Source organism: Clinocottus analis, unplaced genomic scaffold (assembly GCF_023055335.1).
Source record: "Clinocottus analis isolate CAN_PGR_092001 unplaced genomic scaffold, fCliAna1.0.p SCAF_17, whole genome shotgun sequence".
Classification (NCBI taxonomy): domain Eukaryota; kingdom Metazoa; phylum Chordata; class Actinopteri; order Perciformes; family Cottidae; genus Clinocottus; species Clinocottus analis.
The window spans coordinates 18,032,486-18,047,304 of NW_027175898.1; the positions used below are offsets into that span (position 1 = coordinate 18,032,486).

General features: G+C 44.9%; 2 protein-coding genes and 1 long non-coding RNA gene across 7 annotated transcripts in view; 2 read left to right on the plus strand and 1 right to left on the minus strand.

Moving 5' to 3' along the window:
* Nucleotides 1–681: 681 nt before the first annotated feature.
* tmprss15 (transmembrane serine protease 15) lies at nucleotides 682–11,098 on the plus strand. Its single transcript, XM_068580880.1, has 23 exons — nucleotides 682–793; nucleotides 877–1,001; nucleotides 1,863–1,918; nucleotides 2,005–2,147; nucleotides 2,528–2,620; nucleotides 2,738–2,890; nucleotides 3,434–3,539; nucleotides 3,633–3,777; nucleotides 3,851–3,992; nucleotides 5,124–5,213; nucleotides 5,346–5,471; nucleotides 5,574–5,717; nucleotides 5,791–5,901; nucleotides 6,040–6,163; nucleotides 6,253–6,348; nucleotides 6,591–6,640; nucleotides 6,858–6,920; nucleotides 7,005–7,149; nucleotides 9,227–9,408; nucleotides 9,891–9,986; nucleotides 10,081–10,220; nucleotides 10,716–10,770; nucleotides 10,870–11,098. The coding sequence occupies exons 1-23, from the start codon at nucleotides 682–684 to the stop codon at nucleotides 10,989–10,991; spliced, it is 2,619 nt and encodes an 872-aa protein (XP_068436981.1). The 3' UTR covers nucleotides 10,992–11,098.
* Nucleotides 1,813–10,257, minus strand: LOC137788067 (uncharacterized). 5 transcript variants are annotated; one of them, XR_011077709.1, is made up of 9 exons: nucleotides 10,061–10,257; nucleotides 9,915–9,977; nucleotides 6,951–7,137; nucleotides 6,847–6,869; nucleotides 6,207–6,331; nucleotides 2,760–2,960; nucleotides 2,565–2,656; nucleotides 2,353–2,426; nucleotides 1,813–2,105 (listed from the first exon to the last, which is right to left on the minus strand). It is a non-coding gene; the product is annotated as an uncharacterized lncRNA (long non-coding RNA). The 5 variants fall into 5 exon arrangements; XR_011077707.1 differs by having other exon boundaries at nucleotides 2,565–2,659; XR_011077710.1 differs by lacking the exons at nucleotides 1,813–2,105; nucleotides 2,353–2,426 and having other exon boundaries at nucleotides 2,439–2,659; nucleotides 2,760–2,874.
* A 382-nt stretch (nucleotides 11,099–11,480) lies between the features above and the next one.
* ttc1 (tetratricopeptide repeat domain 1) overlaps nucleotides 11,481–14,819 on the plus strand; it is a 5,586-nt gene continuing 2,247 nt past the window's right edge. Inside the window, exons 1-7 of the mRNA XM_068580881.1 lie at nucleotides 11,481–11,528; nucleotides 11,730–11,908; nucleotides 12,656–13,318; nucleotides 13,673–13,733; nucleotides 13,800–13,912; nucleotides 14,536–14,572; nucleotides 14,650–14,798. Coding sequence (XP_068436982.1) covers nucleotides 12,665–13,318; nucleotides 13,673–13,733; nucleotides 13,800–13,912; nucleotides 14,536–14,572; nucleotides 14,650–14,798 — 1,014 coding nt within the window. The 5' untranslated portion in view covers nucleotides 11,481–11,528; nucleotides 11,730–11,908; nucleotides 12,656–12,664. The remainder of the gene's footprint in view (nucleotides 11,529–11,729; nucleotides 11,909–12,655; nucleotides 13,319–13,672; nucleotides 13,734–13,799; nucleotides 13,913–14,535; nucleotides 14,573–14,649; nucleotides 14,799–14,819) is intronic.

A 14,819-nucleotide genomic window follows, 5' to 3' on the forward strand; every position in this document is an offset into this window, starting at 1 on the left:
CAGTATGTCCCTCTATGTATCTATAATAAGTATGTGTGTATGTCTCTCAGGGGGCGGAGCCAGGTGAAAGTAGATTACCTGACAGGGGAGTGCAGAGGCGGAGCCACGTGACAGTAGATTACCTGACAGGTGAGTGCAGAGGCGGAGCCACGTGACAGTAGATTACCTGACAGGTGAGTGCAGAGGCGGAGCCACGTGACAGTAGATTACCTGACAGGTGAGTGAAGGGGGCGAAGCCACGTGAAAGTAGATTACCTGACAGGTGAGTGCAGGGGGCGGAGCCACGTGACAGTAGATTACCTAACAGGTTTACTGCCGCTGGACTTCACACTGCAACAAACCGCGAGCAGTGGGAAGTCGTTAAGGTGAACTCCCTAATGTTGATTATTGAGATGTATATGTTCTATGTATTAACTAATGAGTAAATGTGGACCTGATCCCAGCTAAGAGGACCGGACGCTTACCAGACTATCACCTGTGTTATTGATTATAGCTGCTGTATTGATTATGAGCTATTCCTCACTTGCAGCTCAATAACAGGTTATTACAGCAAACTGATCTGAAGTCTGCAGCAGGAGACCCAGGTAGATGGATTGATGATGTAACGATGATGTATTGATGATGTATTGATGATGTAACGATGTATTGATGATGTACGGATCCTGTGCGCTAGTCGTCAGCATGAAGCGAGGTCTCTCAGCTCTGGAGATCCTCCTCTCCGTCGTGTCGATCCTTCTTCTCGCCTGTTGTGTCGGCCTGATTGCCGTTTCCTGGATCAGCCTCAATATTGAAGGTAATCGTGTTTTTTTATTATTTACTGAATTGCTCAGGTGTGACAGATGTTATTGATTGATCAACTGGTGTTTGTGTGTCCAGACTCTGTGGAACCAGCGGTGCTGAGTGGCCGGATGTTGATCACAGAGGGAGCCATGTTCTCTGAAGAGCTGAAGAACTCCAGCAGTCTGAAGTTCAAGTCTCTGGCTTACGACGTCCAACAGCTGGTGAGGCTTTTATTTTAAAGGTTTACCATCAAGCAACTTTCAGTTAGTGTTAATCAGGGACATTATTAAGTACACACCAAGAACACACCAAAAAGGTACACTGTAAAGTACACAATAGGTATGGACACTAGACATTATAAAGTACACACTATCATAGAGACTATAAGTACACACGAGCATAGACACTATGAAGTACACACTATCATATAAACTATAAAGTACACAGTAAGCTTCGACAATATAAAGTACACACTATCACACACTATAAAGTATACACTATCATAGATATTATAAAGTACACATTATCATAGACACCATAAAGTATACACTATTATAGACATAAAGTACACATTATCATAGACACCACAAAGTACACACTATCATATACACTATAAAGTACACACTATCATAGAAACTATAAAGTACACACTATCATAGAAACTATAAAGTAAACACTATCATAGACACTATAAAGTACACACTATTATATACACTATAAAGTACACACTATTATAGACACTAAAGTACACACTATTATAGACACTATAAAGTACACACTATTATAGACACTATAAAGTACACACGAGCATAGACACTATAAAGTATACACTAGCATAGACACTACAAAGTACACACGATCAGACACTAGTGAGTGGGTAGAACACGGTAGTACTCGAACCCTTCTATTCAGTTTAAATACACACTTATACTGCTGCAGGAAGTCTGGAAAAGAGGAAACATTTAGAAACTTTTTGAATTGAATGCTTAAAGTTTCTAAATCAATAATCATCAATAATCAATCTGCCTCTGAGTTCTTGGTTCAGTTACCTGACCAAAAGTTGTCTTCTGATTGGTCGACAGGTATCGAAAGCGTTGCGTCACAGTGACTTCAAGACGTGTCAGGTTTTGTACTTCAGGTATCTGATCAATGACATCATCACCGATCACCCGATCACTTATATTGATCATAGGCCTAATAATCTTTATTGATGTGTTTCCTCAGCAAGGGCAGTGTGCTGGTGAACTTTGACCTTTGGTTCAATCGACTGATCGATGTGAAGGAAGCGGAGCGGCAGCTGGGGGCGGGGCTTCAGGGGGCCGGGGCTGGAGGATTGGTGATCGACAGAAACAGCATTCAGATCACAGGTGACTGTGAGGTCACTCCCTCCCATCATGTGTGCATGTTAGCTACCTGACATACAGGTGGAACCTTAGCCCCTCCCATTATGTGTGCATGTTAGCTACCTGACATACAGATGGAACCTTAGCCCCTCCCATCATGTGTGCATGTTAGCTACCTGACATACAGGTGGAACCTTAGCCCCTCCCATCATGTGTGCATGTTAGCTACCTGACATACAGGTGGAACCTTAGCCCCTCCCATCAGCGGGTCTATGATGACAAGTGCTTTAACTGGTGGGAAGACTAAAAAAGAGAAGTACAGGTAGTACAGGTAGTACAAGTACAAATACAGGTCCATTACATGTACACGCATTCAGTCAAAGGAAGTTCTGTTGTTCTTGTAGAGAAAGCAGACGAGACAACAGCTGCTCCGACCAGCACCTCTCCTCCAACAGCTGCTCCGACCAGCACCTCTCCTCCAACAGCTGCTCCGACCAGCACCTCTCCTCCAACAGCTGCTCCGACCAGCACCTCTCCTCCAACAGGTGGGAACGCCTCCTTAACACTTTGACCTCTATTTCAACTCTTTAACTACATTTTCTGTGTGCGTGCAGACCAGGAGAAGTTGACCTGTACCTTCGAGCAGGGCATGTGCTTCTGGAAGCAGCCGGACGAAGACAATGATGGAGACTGGATTCGAACCAGCGGCTCCACGTTTCCTCCGCTCAGCGGACCGAGTGACGACCACACGCTGAGGAACGGTTCAGGTATGATGATGTCATCATGACCACACGCTGAGGAATGGCCCAGGTATGATGATGTCATCATGACCACACGCTGAGGAACAGTTCAGGTATGATGATGTCATCATGACCACACGCTGAGGAACAGTTCAGGTATGATGATGTCATCATGACCACACGCTGAGGAATGGCTCAGGTATGATGATGTCATCATGACCACATGCTGAGGAATGGCTCAGGTGGGTTCATGATGAGGTCATCAATATACAGGATGCATGTATGTAGATAGTTCATTCGAATATACTTGTGTGTGGATATATAGTATAATAATATAGTAAAACACATACACACAATGTGTCAAATATCACAAAATATCCTTGTTGTCTTATCTTCTGTTGTGGTTATTGTTGTTGTGGTTGATGCTAAGGTTGTTGTTGATGATGATGATGCTGTTGTGGTTGTTCTGGTGGTTGCTGTGCTTGTAGTTGTTGATCTGGTTGTTGTGGTGGTTGTTGTGGTGATTGTTAAAGATGTTGTGGTTGTTGTTGTTGTTGTTGTTACTGTCAGGTTTCTACATCGTAACTCCTCTAAGTCCTGGCCAATGGCTGAAGAGCTTCAGGATCCACAGCCCCCCTCTGGCCCCGCCCACTCAGCCCATGTGTCTGAGCTTCTGGTAAACAAACACATTTCATAATAGTGGATGTAGTATAATAATAATAATAATAATAATAATAATAATAATAATGAGGATGATGAACACCTTCAGGTACCACATGTTTGGCGAGGACGTCCACCGGCTCAGAGTCCTGCTGTGGGAACCGGCCGTTACCGTGGTGTTTCAAAGAGACGGGGACTATGGTAACAACTGGAACTACGGCCAGGTGACCCTGAACCTGACCACAGAGACCACGGTCAGTGACGTCATACAGGAAGTCCACAGACCGATCAGGTGATTGATAATCAGTTGTCCTCTAACCTTTGCAGGTGGTGTTTGAAGGGCTGAAGAAAGGAGGGGTGAGGAACGACATTGCTCTGGATGACATCACACTGACCTCTAGTCCCTGTGGCCCCGCCCCCCTGGAACCAACTAATGTACCTCCTCCTACAACCCCGCCCCCTATGCCAGGTAAGACAAAAATCACGACCCCTATACCAGGTTAGATACAGACCACGCCCCCTAAACCAGGTCAGATACAGACCACGCCCCCTATACCAGTTCAGATACAGACCACGCCCCCTATACCAGGTTAGATACAGACTACACCCCCTAAACCAGGTCAGATACAGACCACGCCCCCTATAGCAGGTCAGATACAGACCACGCCCCCTATAGCAGGTCAGATACAGACCACGCCCCCTATACCAGGTTAGATACAGACCACGCCCCCTAAACCAGGTCAGATACAGACCACGCCCCCTATAGCAGGTCAGATACAGACCACGCCCCCTATAGCAGGTCAGATACAGACCACGCCCCCTATACCAGGTTAGATACAAACCACGCCCCCTAAACCAGGTCAGATACAGACCACGCCCCCTAAACCAGGTTAGATACAGACCATGCCCCCTAAACCAGGTTAGATACAGACCACGCCCCCTAAACCAGGTCAGATACAGACCACGCCCCTATACCAGGTCAGATACAGACCACACCTCTATAGCAGGTCAGATACAGACCACACCCCCTAAACCAGGTCAGATACAGACCACACCTCTATAGCAGGTCAGATACAGACCACGCCCCCTAAACCAGGTCAGATACAGACCACGCCCCCTAAACCAGGTCAGATACAGACCACGCCCCCCATACCAGGTCAGATACAGACCACACCCCTATACCAGGTTAGATACAGACCACGCCCCCTAAACCAGGTTAGATACAGACCACGCCCCCTAAACCAGGTTAGATACAGACCACGCCCCTATACCAGGTCAGATACAGACCACGCCCCTATACCAGGTTAGATACAGACCACGCCCCCTAAACCAGGTTAGATACAGACCACGCCCCCTAAACCAGGTTAGATACAGACCACGCCCCTATACCAGGTCAGATACAGACCACGCCCCCTATACCAGGTTAGATACAGACCACGCCCCTATACCAGGTCAGATACAGACCACACCTCTATAGCAGGTCAGAGTCTGGGTCCATGTGGTGTTTAGTAGAACAATAGAAACACAACAGACACAATCAATATGAATATTATGAGACATAATGTAAACCTAAGATATTCCTCTCTTTTGATTGGTCCAGCTGACTGTGGAGGACCCTTTGACCTCTGGGAGCCAAACTCCACCTTTAGCTCACCAAATTACCCACAATCCTACGGGAACAAGGCTCAGTGTGAGTACACATGTACTAATACCTGCACTTGTACTCATAATACTTGCCTGATATATCTATACTGATCTTCACTTGTTTAAACAAAGGAATACACAAGCTCCTCCCTTTACCCATGATGCTCTGCTGCTGCAGGTCTGTGGACACTGCACAGCGATGAGGGCCGAAACATCCAGCTCCACTTCCTGGACTTTGATGTTGAAGCGACGTACGACGTACTGGAGGTGCGAGATGGGGCGGGGCCTGACTCCCCCTTACTGGGTAAGGTTTTGTTTTACCCAGAATCCTTTGCAGCTTCGTCCTCATCAGGGCTATGCATGTAGAGGTGACGTTCGGCTTCAGGTAACAAGTAACTTGTTTCAGCTGTCCTCACTGGCAGCGCTGGCCCCGCCCACGACTTGTTCTCAACAGCCAATCAGATGGCTCTCTGGTTCTTTACGGACAGCTCGGGTCACGGCCGAGGGTTCAGAGCCAACTTCACCTCGGGGGTCCGCCTGGGGACACCAGGTGAGCTCAGGGTCACAGGTCAGGAGGCTGAAGTTCTCACAAGATCATTGATTCTTGATTTGTGTGTGAACAGCTGCGTGTGCAGCCGGTCACTTCCAGTGTCAAACAGGAAGCTGTATCCATGGTAACGGCCACTGTGACGGACAGGCCGACTGTCCGGACGCCTCCGATGAAGCCGACTGTGGTGAGTTGGTCAGTGGGCGGGACTCCCATGACCTCTAGTCACACTACAGGTGTGTAAAACAGGTGTGTAAAACAGGTGTGTGTGTGTGTGTGTGTGTGTGTGTGTGTGTGTTTGTGTGTGTGTGTGTGTGTGTGTCAGTTGTGTTGCAGGTGAACAGTTCCAGTCGTCTTCAGTTTCAACTTGTTTCTTCACTGCTCACCGTGTGTGCTGACACCTGGAACTCTCACCTGTCTGTCTTCACCTGTCAGTACCTGGGGTACAGGTAACTCTCACCTGTCAGTCCGTGGGGCACAGGTAACTCTCACCTGTCAGTCCCTGGGGCACCGGTAACTAAAACAAGGTTCTTTGCAGGTCTGGGGAGTCCATGCTGCTACCAGCTCGGCCTCAAGATTCACCGTTTGCAACCATCACGGTCACCAGCAACGGAACTCTGCAAACCAGTATCAGGTACTGAAGACCAGAACTAGAAGTTCAACTAGAACCAGAACCACAACAAAAATATTTACCAAACAGCAATGGAACCCTAGGAACAGAGTCACAACAAGAACTAGAAATAGACTATGATTCCAGCTGGAACTGGAATCAAAACCTAATTTATCAACGTTCCCAAAACCAGACCAGAATTACAAGCAGATCCAGAATGAGATCCAGGACCTGAAGGGTCAGTAATGAAGGTGTTGTTTTTACAGTAAAACCTGCCTCAGCGAGGAAGTGATTTCTCTGAAGTGTCACAACAAACGTGAGTATGCTCATAAACATGACCGTTAAAACAACACATACCTGTACTCATAAACACTGAGTGTTAAAACAACACACACCTGTACTCATAAACACTGACCGTTAAAACAACACACACCTGTACTCATAAACACTGACCGTTAAAACAACACACACCTGTACTCATAAACACTGTGTGTTAAAACACACACCTGTACTCATACACACCTGTGTTTTAGCTTGTGGCGTCACTAATGAGACAAGGGAAACGGACCAATCAGCAGAGACGAAACTCGGTGAAGGTAATTGACTTCTTTCAGTTTAAAAATAACCTTCTCTTATTGGTCGGATCTTCCGTGTAGTTTGTGTTTGTTGACACCTGTCAGGTGAGGGCCGGGTGGTTGGGGGCGTGGCCGCCATGAAGGGGGCGTGGCCATGGATAGTGTCTCTGCAGTGGCGGGGGCGTCATGTGTGCGGAGCCTCACTCATCGGCAGAGATTGGCTGCTGACAGCTGCACACTGTGTTTATGGGTGAGAACAAATACTTCTTTTATGACATATTAGGAACTATGTCTTCATGAAATACTGTACATAATACTAAAAATAATAATAAAGAATACTATAATCAATACTTTACATGGTGTCTTCGTATGGGACTTTTACTTCTATGGAGTTTTTTATGTTTATGAATGATCTCTTTTAGTTACATTCAGTAAAACATTAAACTAACTTTAAGTGTATGAAAACACGTGTTTTTACTTTCCTATTCTCGCAAATATTTCCTTCACAACCTCCAGTTGCTCATCACGGTTTTAATCCAGTAACGATAAATACTGATTCATATTTGATGTTGAACTTTGATTATAGATTTATTTATTCATTATAAATATGTATCAGGGTTAGGGTTAAAACTTAGTGTTATTTCATTCAAATGTCATTTAAATTTAGCCAGTAATGTACTTAAACTAAAGATGACAAGCAGCAGTTTTCAGCATGTTTTTAAATAAAGGAAGCATCAACCTAAAGTCCTGCTGCTTCATGGAAGACCTATGAAGCTCTATGAAGAAGACCTATGAAGATCTATGAGGAAGATCTATGAAGAAGATCTACAAAGAAGACCTATGAAGAAGATCTATGAAGAAGATCTATGAAGAAAACCTATGAAGAAGACCTATGAAGAAGATATATGAAGAAGACGTATGAAGATCTATGAAGAAGATCTATGAAGAAGATCTATGAAGAAGACCTATGAAGAAGACCTGTGAAGCTCTATGAAGAAGATTTATGAAGAAGACCTATGAAGAAGACCTGTGAAGCTCTATGAAGAAGACCTATGAAGAAGATCTATGAAGAAAACCTATGAAGAAGACCTATGAAGAAGATATATGAAGAAGACCTATGAAGCTCTATGAAGAAGATTTATGAAGAAGACCTATGAAGAAGACCTGTGAAGCTCTATGAAGAAGACCTATGAAGAAGACCTATGAAGAAGATCTATGAAGAAGATCTACGAAGAAGATCTATGAAGAAGATCTATGAAGAAGACCTATGAAGAAGATCTATGAAGAAGATCTATGAAGAAGATCTACGAAGAAGATATATAAAGAAGACCTATGAAGATCTATGAAGAAGACCTATGAAGCTCTATGAAGAAGATCTATGAAGAACACCTATGAAGAAGATCTATGAAGAAGATCTATGAAGAACACCTATGAAGAAGATCTATGAAGAAGATCTACGAAGAAGATCTACGAAGAAGATCTATGAAGAAGACCTATGAAGAAGACCTATGAAGAAGATCTACGAAGAAGATTTACGAAGAAGATCTATGAAGAAGACCTATGAAGAAGACCTATGAAGAAGACCTACGAAGAAGATCTATGAAGAAGACCTATGAAGAAGATCTATGAAGAAAACCTATAAAGAAGACCTATTAAGAAGATATATGAAGAAGACCTATGAAGATCTATGAAGAAGATCTATGAAGAAGACCTATGAAGCTCTATGAAGAAGATTTATGAAGAAGACCTATGAAGAAGACCTGTGAAGCTCTATGAAGAAGATCTATGAAGAAGACCTATGAAGAAGACCTATGAAGAAGATCTATGAAGAAGATCTACGAAGAAGACCTATGAAGAAGACCTATGAAGATCTATGAAGAAGATCTACGAAGAAGATATATGAAGAAGACCTATGAAGAAGATTTATGAAGAAGATCTATGAAGAAGACCTATGAAGAAGACCTACGAAGAAGATATATGAAGAAGATCTATGAAGAAGATATACGAAGAAGATCTATAAAGACGACCTATGAAGAAGACCTGTGAAGAAGACCTATAAAGAAGACCTATAAAGACGACCTATGAAGAAGACCTGTGAAGAAGATCTATGAAGAAGACCTATAAAGACGACCTATGAAGAAGACCTATGAAGAAGATCTATGAAGACCTATGAAGAAGATCTATGAAGACCTATAAAGACAACATAACAAGAAAATCCATGAAGAAGACCTATGAAGATCAGATGAGATCGGATGTTAAATAAAGTGTTTTCATGATGATGAAGTCACGTCAGAGTAATGTGATATTTTAGATCTTTTGTTTCGCAGGAAGAACGTGCAACTGGAGTCGTGGTTGGCGGTCTTTGGTCTTCACTCTCAGAGTGACACAAACTCTTTGGACATTCAGACCCGACGGGTGGATCTCGTGGTCATCAACAAGAATTACAACAGGCGGAGCAAGCAGGCCGACATCGCCATGATGCACCTGCAGCAGCCAATCGGCTTCACCCGTGAGTATCGATCAAATACAGGCAACTCTCCTGGTCTTGGACCAGGTCCTGGTCCAAGGACCTCACCTGGACTCTGTTTACCTCCCACATGAACTGATGTAGAATGTTTTCTCTCAATCCAATCCAGACAAGTGATGTGTCACTGTTCACCATGACGAGAAATCAATATTATTTATTAAAAACGCTACACCGTTCCATCTTTGTCAGTTTAAACTTCATAACTTCAACGTTTTCTTATTCGTTTAATATCATCTAACAATCCACGAACCGAGGTCTGATTGGTCAGGGGGCGGAGCTTTTATACGAGTTGGTATCTTATCTCAGCATCAGTGACTGAATAACCAGAGTTCGCACTGAAGGGACCTCAAAGGGACCCAAATCCTGCTTCCTGGTCCAGCGTCCTGGTCTTGGACCAGGTCCTGGTTGGTAATATATAAAAGCATACAATAATGGTATAATAATAGTACAGGTGTGTTTTCCAGGGTTCGTCCAGCCACTGTGTTTACCTGCTGAAGGTCTTGAGGTCTCAGCAGGAACAAGATGTCTGATCGCTGGATGGGGTCGAGTCGCTGACCAGGGTGAGAACACAGTATATATTTAATGTATTATGTATATTATCGAGTATATTTAATATAGGTACTATATCCCTCACCATCTGACTGTCTTTCTCAGGTTCTCTCCCTGACGTTCTCCAGGAAGCCGCGGTTCCACTGCTGGTCCATGATCAGTGTCAGGTCCAGTTACCTGAGTACAGCATCACCCCCAGCATGCTGTGTGCCGGGTACCCGGAAGGGGGCGTGGACTCCTGTCAGGTAGCTCAGCACCCAGACTCACCTGGACTCTGTTTACCTGCCACATGAACTGATGTAGAATGTTTTCTCTCAATCCAATCCAGACAAGTGATGTGTCACTGTTCACCATGACGAGAAATCAATATTATTTATTAAAAACGCTACACCGTTCCATCTTTGTCAGTTTAAACTTCATAACTTCAACGTTTTCTTATTCGTTTAATATCATCTAACAATCCACGAACCGAGGTCTGATTGGTCAGGGGGCGGAGCTTTTATACGAGTTGGTATCTTATCTCAGCATCAGTGACTGAATAACCAGAGTTCGCACTGAAGGGACCTCATCAACCCCAAATCCTGCTTCCTGGTCCAGCGTTAGGCCCCGCCCTGTTTATTGGATTAGGCCCCGCCCTGTTTATTGGGTTGAGATTAGGCCCTGCCCTGTTTATTGGGTTGAGATTAGGCCCCGCCCTGTTTAATACTCTTGTGAATAAAGTTTTAACATGTTTTTTATAGGGTGATTCTGGGGGTCCATTGATTTGTCTGGACGATGGACACTGGACTCTCATTGGTCAGTCTCACACACACACATACACACACTCACACATACACACACACACAAACTCTCAGACACACACACAGTCTGATGCAGAGGTCTTATGATTGACAGGTGTGACATCGTTCGGGGTTGGCTGTGGTCGTCCTCAGAGACCTGGAGTCTACACCCGAGTCTCTGCCTTCAGCTCCTGGATCGCCCAGACCAGACGCTCCTCTTCCTCCTCCTGCTGCTAATGCTCCTCTTCCTCCTCTTCTTCCTCCTCCTGATAGATAATCAGTGTGAAGCTCTTATTTACATAACATATTAATGATTTGAATCATGAAACTGAAACATTCTTTAAAGCAAGAACCAGTTGAAGTTGATGAAAATCTTGTAATTGTTGTAACTTTGTGAAACAATAAATAAAGTTTTGGGGAAGATTCTACATGTTCAGGTTCAAACTGCTTCTTTCATTAAAGACATTTAAGAAGTTGAGAATGTTCCTGGGTTTGTGTCATTAAGGGGTGACGATGGGACCAGTTGAACCGCTGGTTTAGAGTCTGGACCAGTTGAACCGCTGGTTTATGAAGTCATTGGGACTGGGCCTTTCTTTCTTTCCCTCCTCCATATGAACGGGTGCTAAAGGAAACACTAGTGCGCATGCTCTGTGGCCAGGGCGGAAACGCTCGTCTTTACACAACTCCTGACGTCATGCCCGATGTGCAGTTCTAAACAAAGATATGATGGAAGCGAGATAAAGCAGTCGTCCACGAGTTTCTTCATTATCTTCGGTAAAAGTGAGGTTTAATTCAGAGTGTTATTGATGAAGACGTTTATAAAACATGTCTAGAATAACCGGATGCAGTCTGAGGGATGTGATACGAACAAACACGTGTAATGTTAATACCTGTGTAATGGTGGTAGACTTCTCATCTTATTGCTACACTGTCCTTATCAGCCACCGTAGTTAGTCACATCGTCCTGTTCTTCAGGCTGCACTCAGAAGACGTCACGCTCGTTTTAATCAACGACACTATACGTTAAACACGACGGCGGAAGGTGAGGAGGGAACGATCTCGCTTCCTGCTCGTCGCGGATGAGAGCTGCGCATGCGCAGTACCGGCCGGACAGCTGCATGGACTGATATCAGCAGGCTAACCGGTGTTAGCAGGTAAAATACATGTTTTTATCACGTTAATCTTCTGTTAACCGACCCACTGATGACGCCACTCTGACATGTGACGTAGCAGATGGTTGAGAACATGTTGACGGATCTTTCTGTTAGCTGCAAGCTATTAGCTGCAAGCTATTAGCTGCAAGCTATTAGCTGCAAGCTATTAGCTGCAAGCTATTAGCTGCTAGCTATTAGCTACTAGCTATTAGCTGCTAGCTGTCAGCTGCTAGCTGTCAGCTGCTAGCTGTTGTAACTTCGTCACTAGAGGAATTAAACGTTTACATGTGTTACTATTTGTTACTTTCTGAGCTCCTTTACACCAAACTGACCCATTGATGTAAAAGGTACACGTACTGTGATATATCACAAGTAGAAGTGTGTGTGTGTGTGTGTGTGTGTGTGTGTGTGTGTGTACATTCATACACACACTATAAATATCACTATTATATTCTATAAAATAATCACAATCAATATTTTCAAATGTCTAAATACATCAAAGTAAACAGATTCACTGAAGACTGGAAACACTGGCTATCTTCATCCTCTGATGAGATTGATGATGATGATGATGATGATGATGATGATGATGATGGGCATCTGATGTAAAGCAGAGATGAAGATGTCCATCAGATGATGATGAAGATGATGGTGTTTAGCTCCTTGGACGCTTCAGTGGAGAAAAAACCTCAAAGCCAAATCTTAAGAAAACAAACCAACAACGTAATGACTTTCTTTTGTTTCTAGAGATTCAACATGAGCAGACGAGGAGCTGAGGAGGAGGAGGAGGAGGAGGAAAAGGAGGAGGAGAAAGAGAAAGAGAAGGAGGAGGACTTCTACGACTGTCAGGAGACCCTGGAGCCGTTAGGTCGAAGGGGAGAGGAAGAGGAAGACTTTCACAGTAAAACTAACAGACTGACTGACAGAAGAGGCCTCACAGAGAGAGGAGGAGGAAGACAGGAGGAGGAGCAGGGCGACAGGCTGCAGGAGGAGCCGGGCTACAGGCTTAAGGAGGAGGAGCAGGGCGACAAGCTGCAGGAGGAGGAGCAGGGCGACAGGTTGCAGGAGGAGGAGCAGGGCGACAGGCTGCAGGAGGAGGAGCAGGGCTACAGGCTTAAGGAGGAGGAGCAGGGCTACAGGTTGCAGGAGGAGGAGCAGGGCTACAGGTTGCAGGAGGAGGAGCAGGGCTACAGGCTTAAGGAGGAGGAGCAGGGCGACAGGCTGCAGGAGGAGGAGCAGGGCGACAGGCTGCAGGAGGAGGAGCAGGGCGACAGGCTGCAGGAGGAGGAGCAGGGCGACAGGCTGCAGGAGGATTCAGATTTGGAGATGGAGGAAACCAGCCAGGAATTAGAGTTTGATGATGATTACCTGAAGGAAGCGGAGAAGGAGCTGACGGAAGAAGAGAAAGAGGTGACGCATGTTTACTGTTTACATGTTTACTGTTTACATGTTTACTACCCGTTTTTATTTACCACATTGTATCTTATGAAGTAGGTGTGTTTTCCATCTTCAAGGTTTTTAGGAAGTGTTTCCTATACGAGGGTCCTGGGACAGGATGTTGTATGATATGTATGACATATGATATGTATGACATGATGTATGATATGTATGACATGATGTATGATATGTATGACATGATGTATGATATGTATGATGTATGATATGTATGACATGACATGATATGTATGACATGATGTATGATGCACAGGACTGTGAGTGTGATGCTACACATCACCGACATTCAAATCTTTTGTTTTCTTTAAGAGTCGACGGCGGCAGAGTTTATCCCTGAAGGAAAAAGGCAACGGACACTTTAAAGCTGGAGGTGAGTGACATCATTGTAACCTCGTCCTTTGTAACCAGTACAAACCAGTAAGACGTCTCTCTGCAGACTGGGAGGACGCACAGCGGAGCTACACAGACGCCTTGGTTTCATGTCCGGTGTGTTTCAGCCGAGAGAGAGCCGTGCTGTTCTCCAACAGAGCCGCTGCAAGACTGCACCTGGTAACTCGCCACACGCTAGCCGCATGCTACATGCAGGCTATCAACAACACACTAGCAGCATGCTACATTACATAGATAAACATGTACTTTATTAATCATTACATTATATGTCATTTAGCTGACGCTTTATCCAAAGCGACTTACAATAAGTTCATTCGACCGTAAGTACGAACTAGGAACAACAGGAATCAAGACAGTACACTTTCTTAAATAAAGTCAAACTGCTAAGTGCTATTAGTAAGAGCATCTAAGTGCTGCTGCCATTGTCTTTTTTCAAGGTAGAGTCAAAAGAGATGAGTTTTTAGTTTGCGGCGGAAGATGTAGAGACTTTCTGCTGTCCTGATGTCAATGGGGAGCTCATGCATGACTATTACATGTAGGCTATCAACAACATGCTAGCAGCATGCTACATGCAGGATATCAACAACACGCTTGCACCATCCTACACGCAGGCTATCAACAACATGCTAGCATCATGCTACATGCAGGCTATCAACAACACGCTAGCAACATGCTACATGTTAAGCTATCAACAACACACTAATAGCATGCTAACACACAGGCTATTAGCATGCTAACACAGAGGCTACCAGCATGCTAACGGACTCCTCTCTCCTTCTCAGGATCTGAAGGAGAAGGCGATCTCGGACTGCTCCAGAGGTGAGTGATGACATCACGCTTCACCTGTCGGCTCATTGGTCGATCTTTGCATTGATTGGTGCCTGTGGTTGCCGTAGCGATACAGCTGGATCCAGACTATGTGCGGGCGCTGCTCAGGAGGGCGGAGCTTCACGAGCAGACGGACAAGCTGGACGAGGCTCTGGACGACTACAAGAGGGTCCTGGACCTGGACCCGGGCCAGACCAGCGCCAGGCAGGCCTGCATGGTGAGTACTTACCACAGTGTG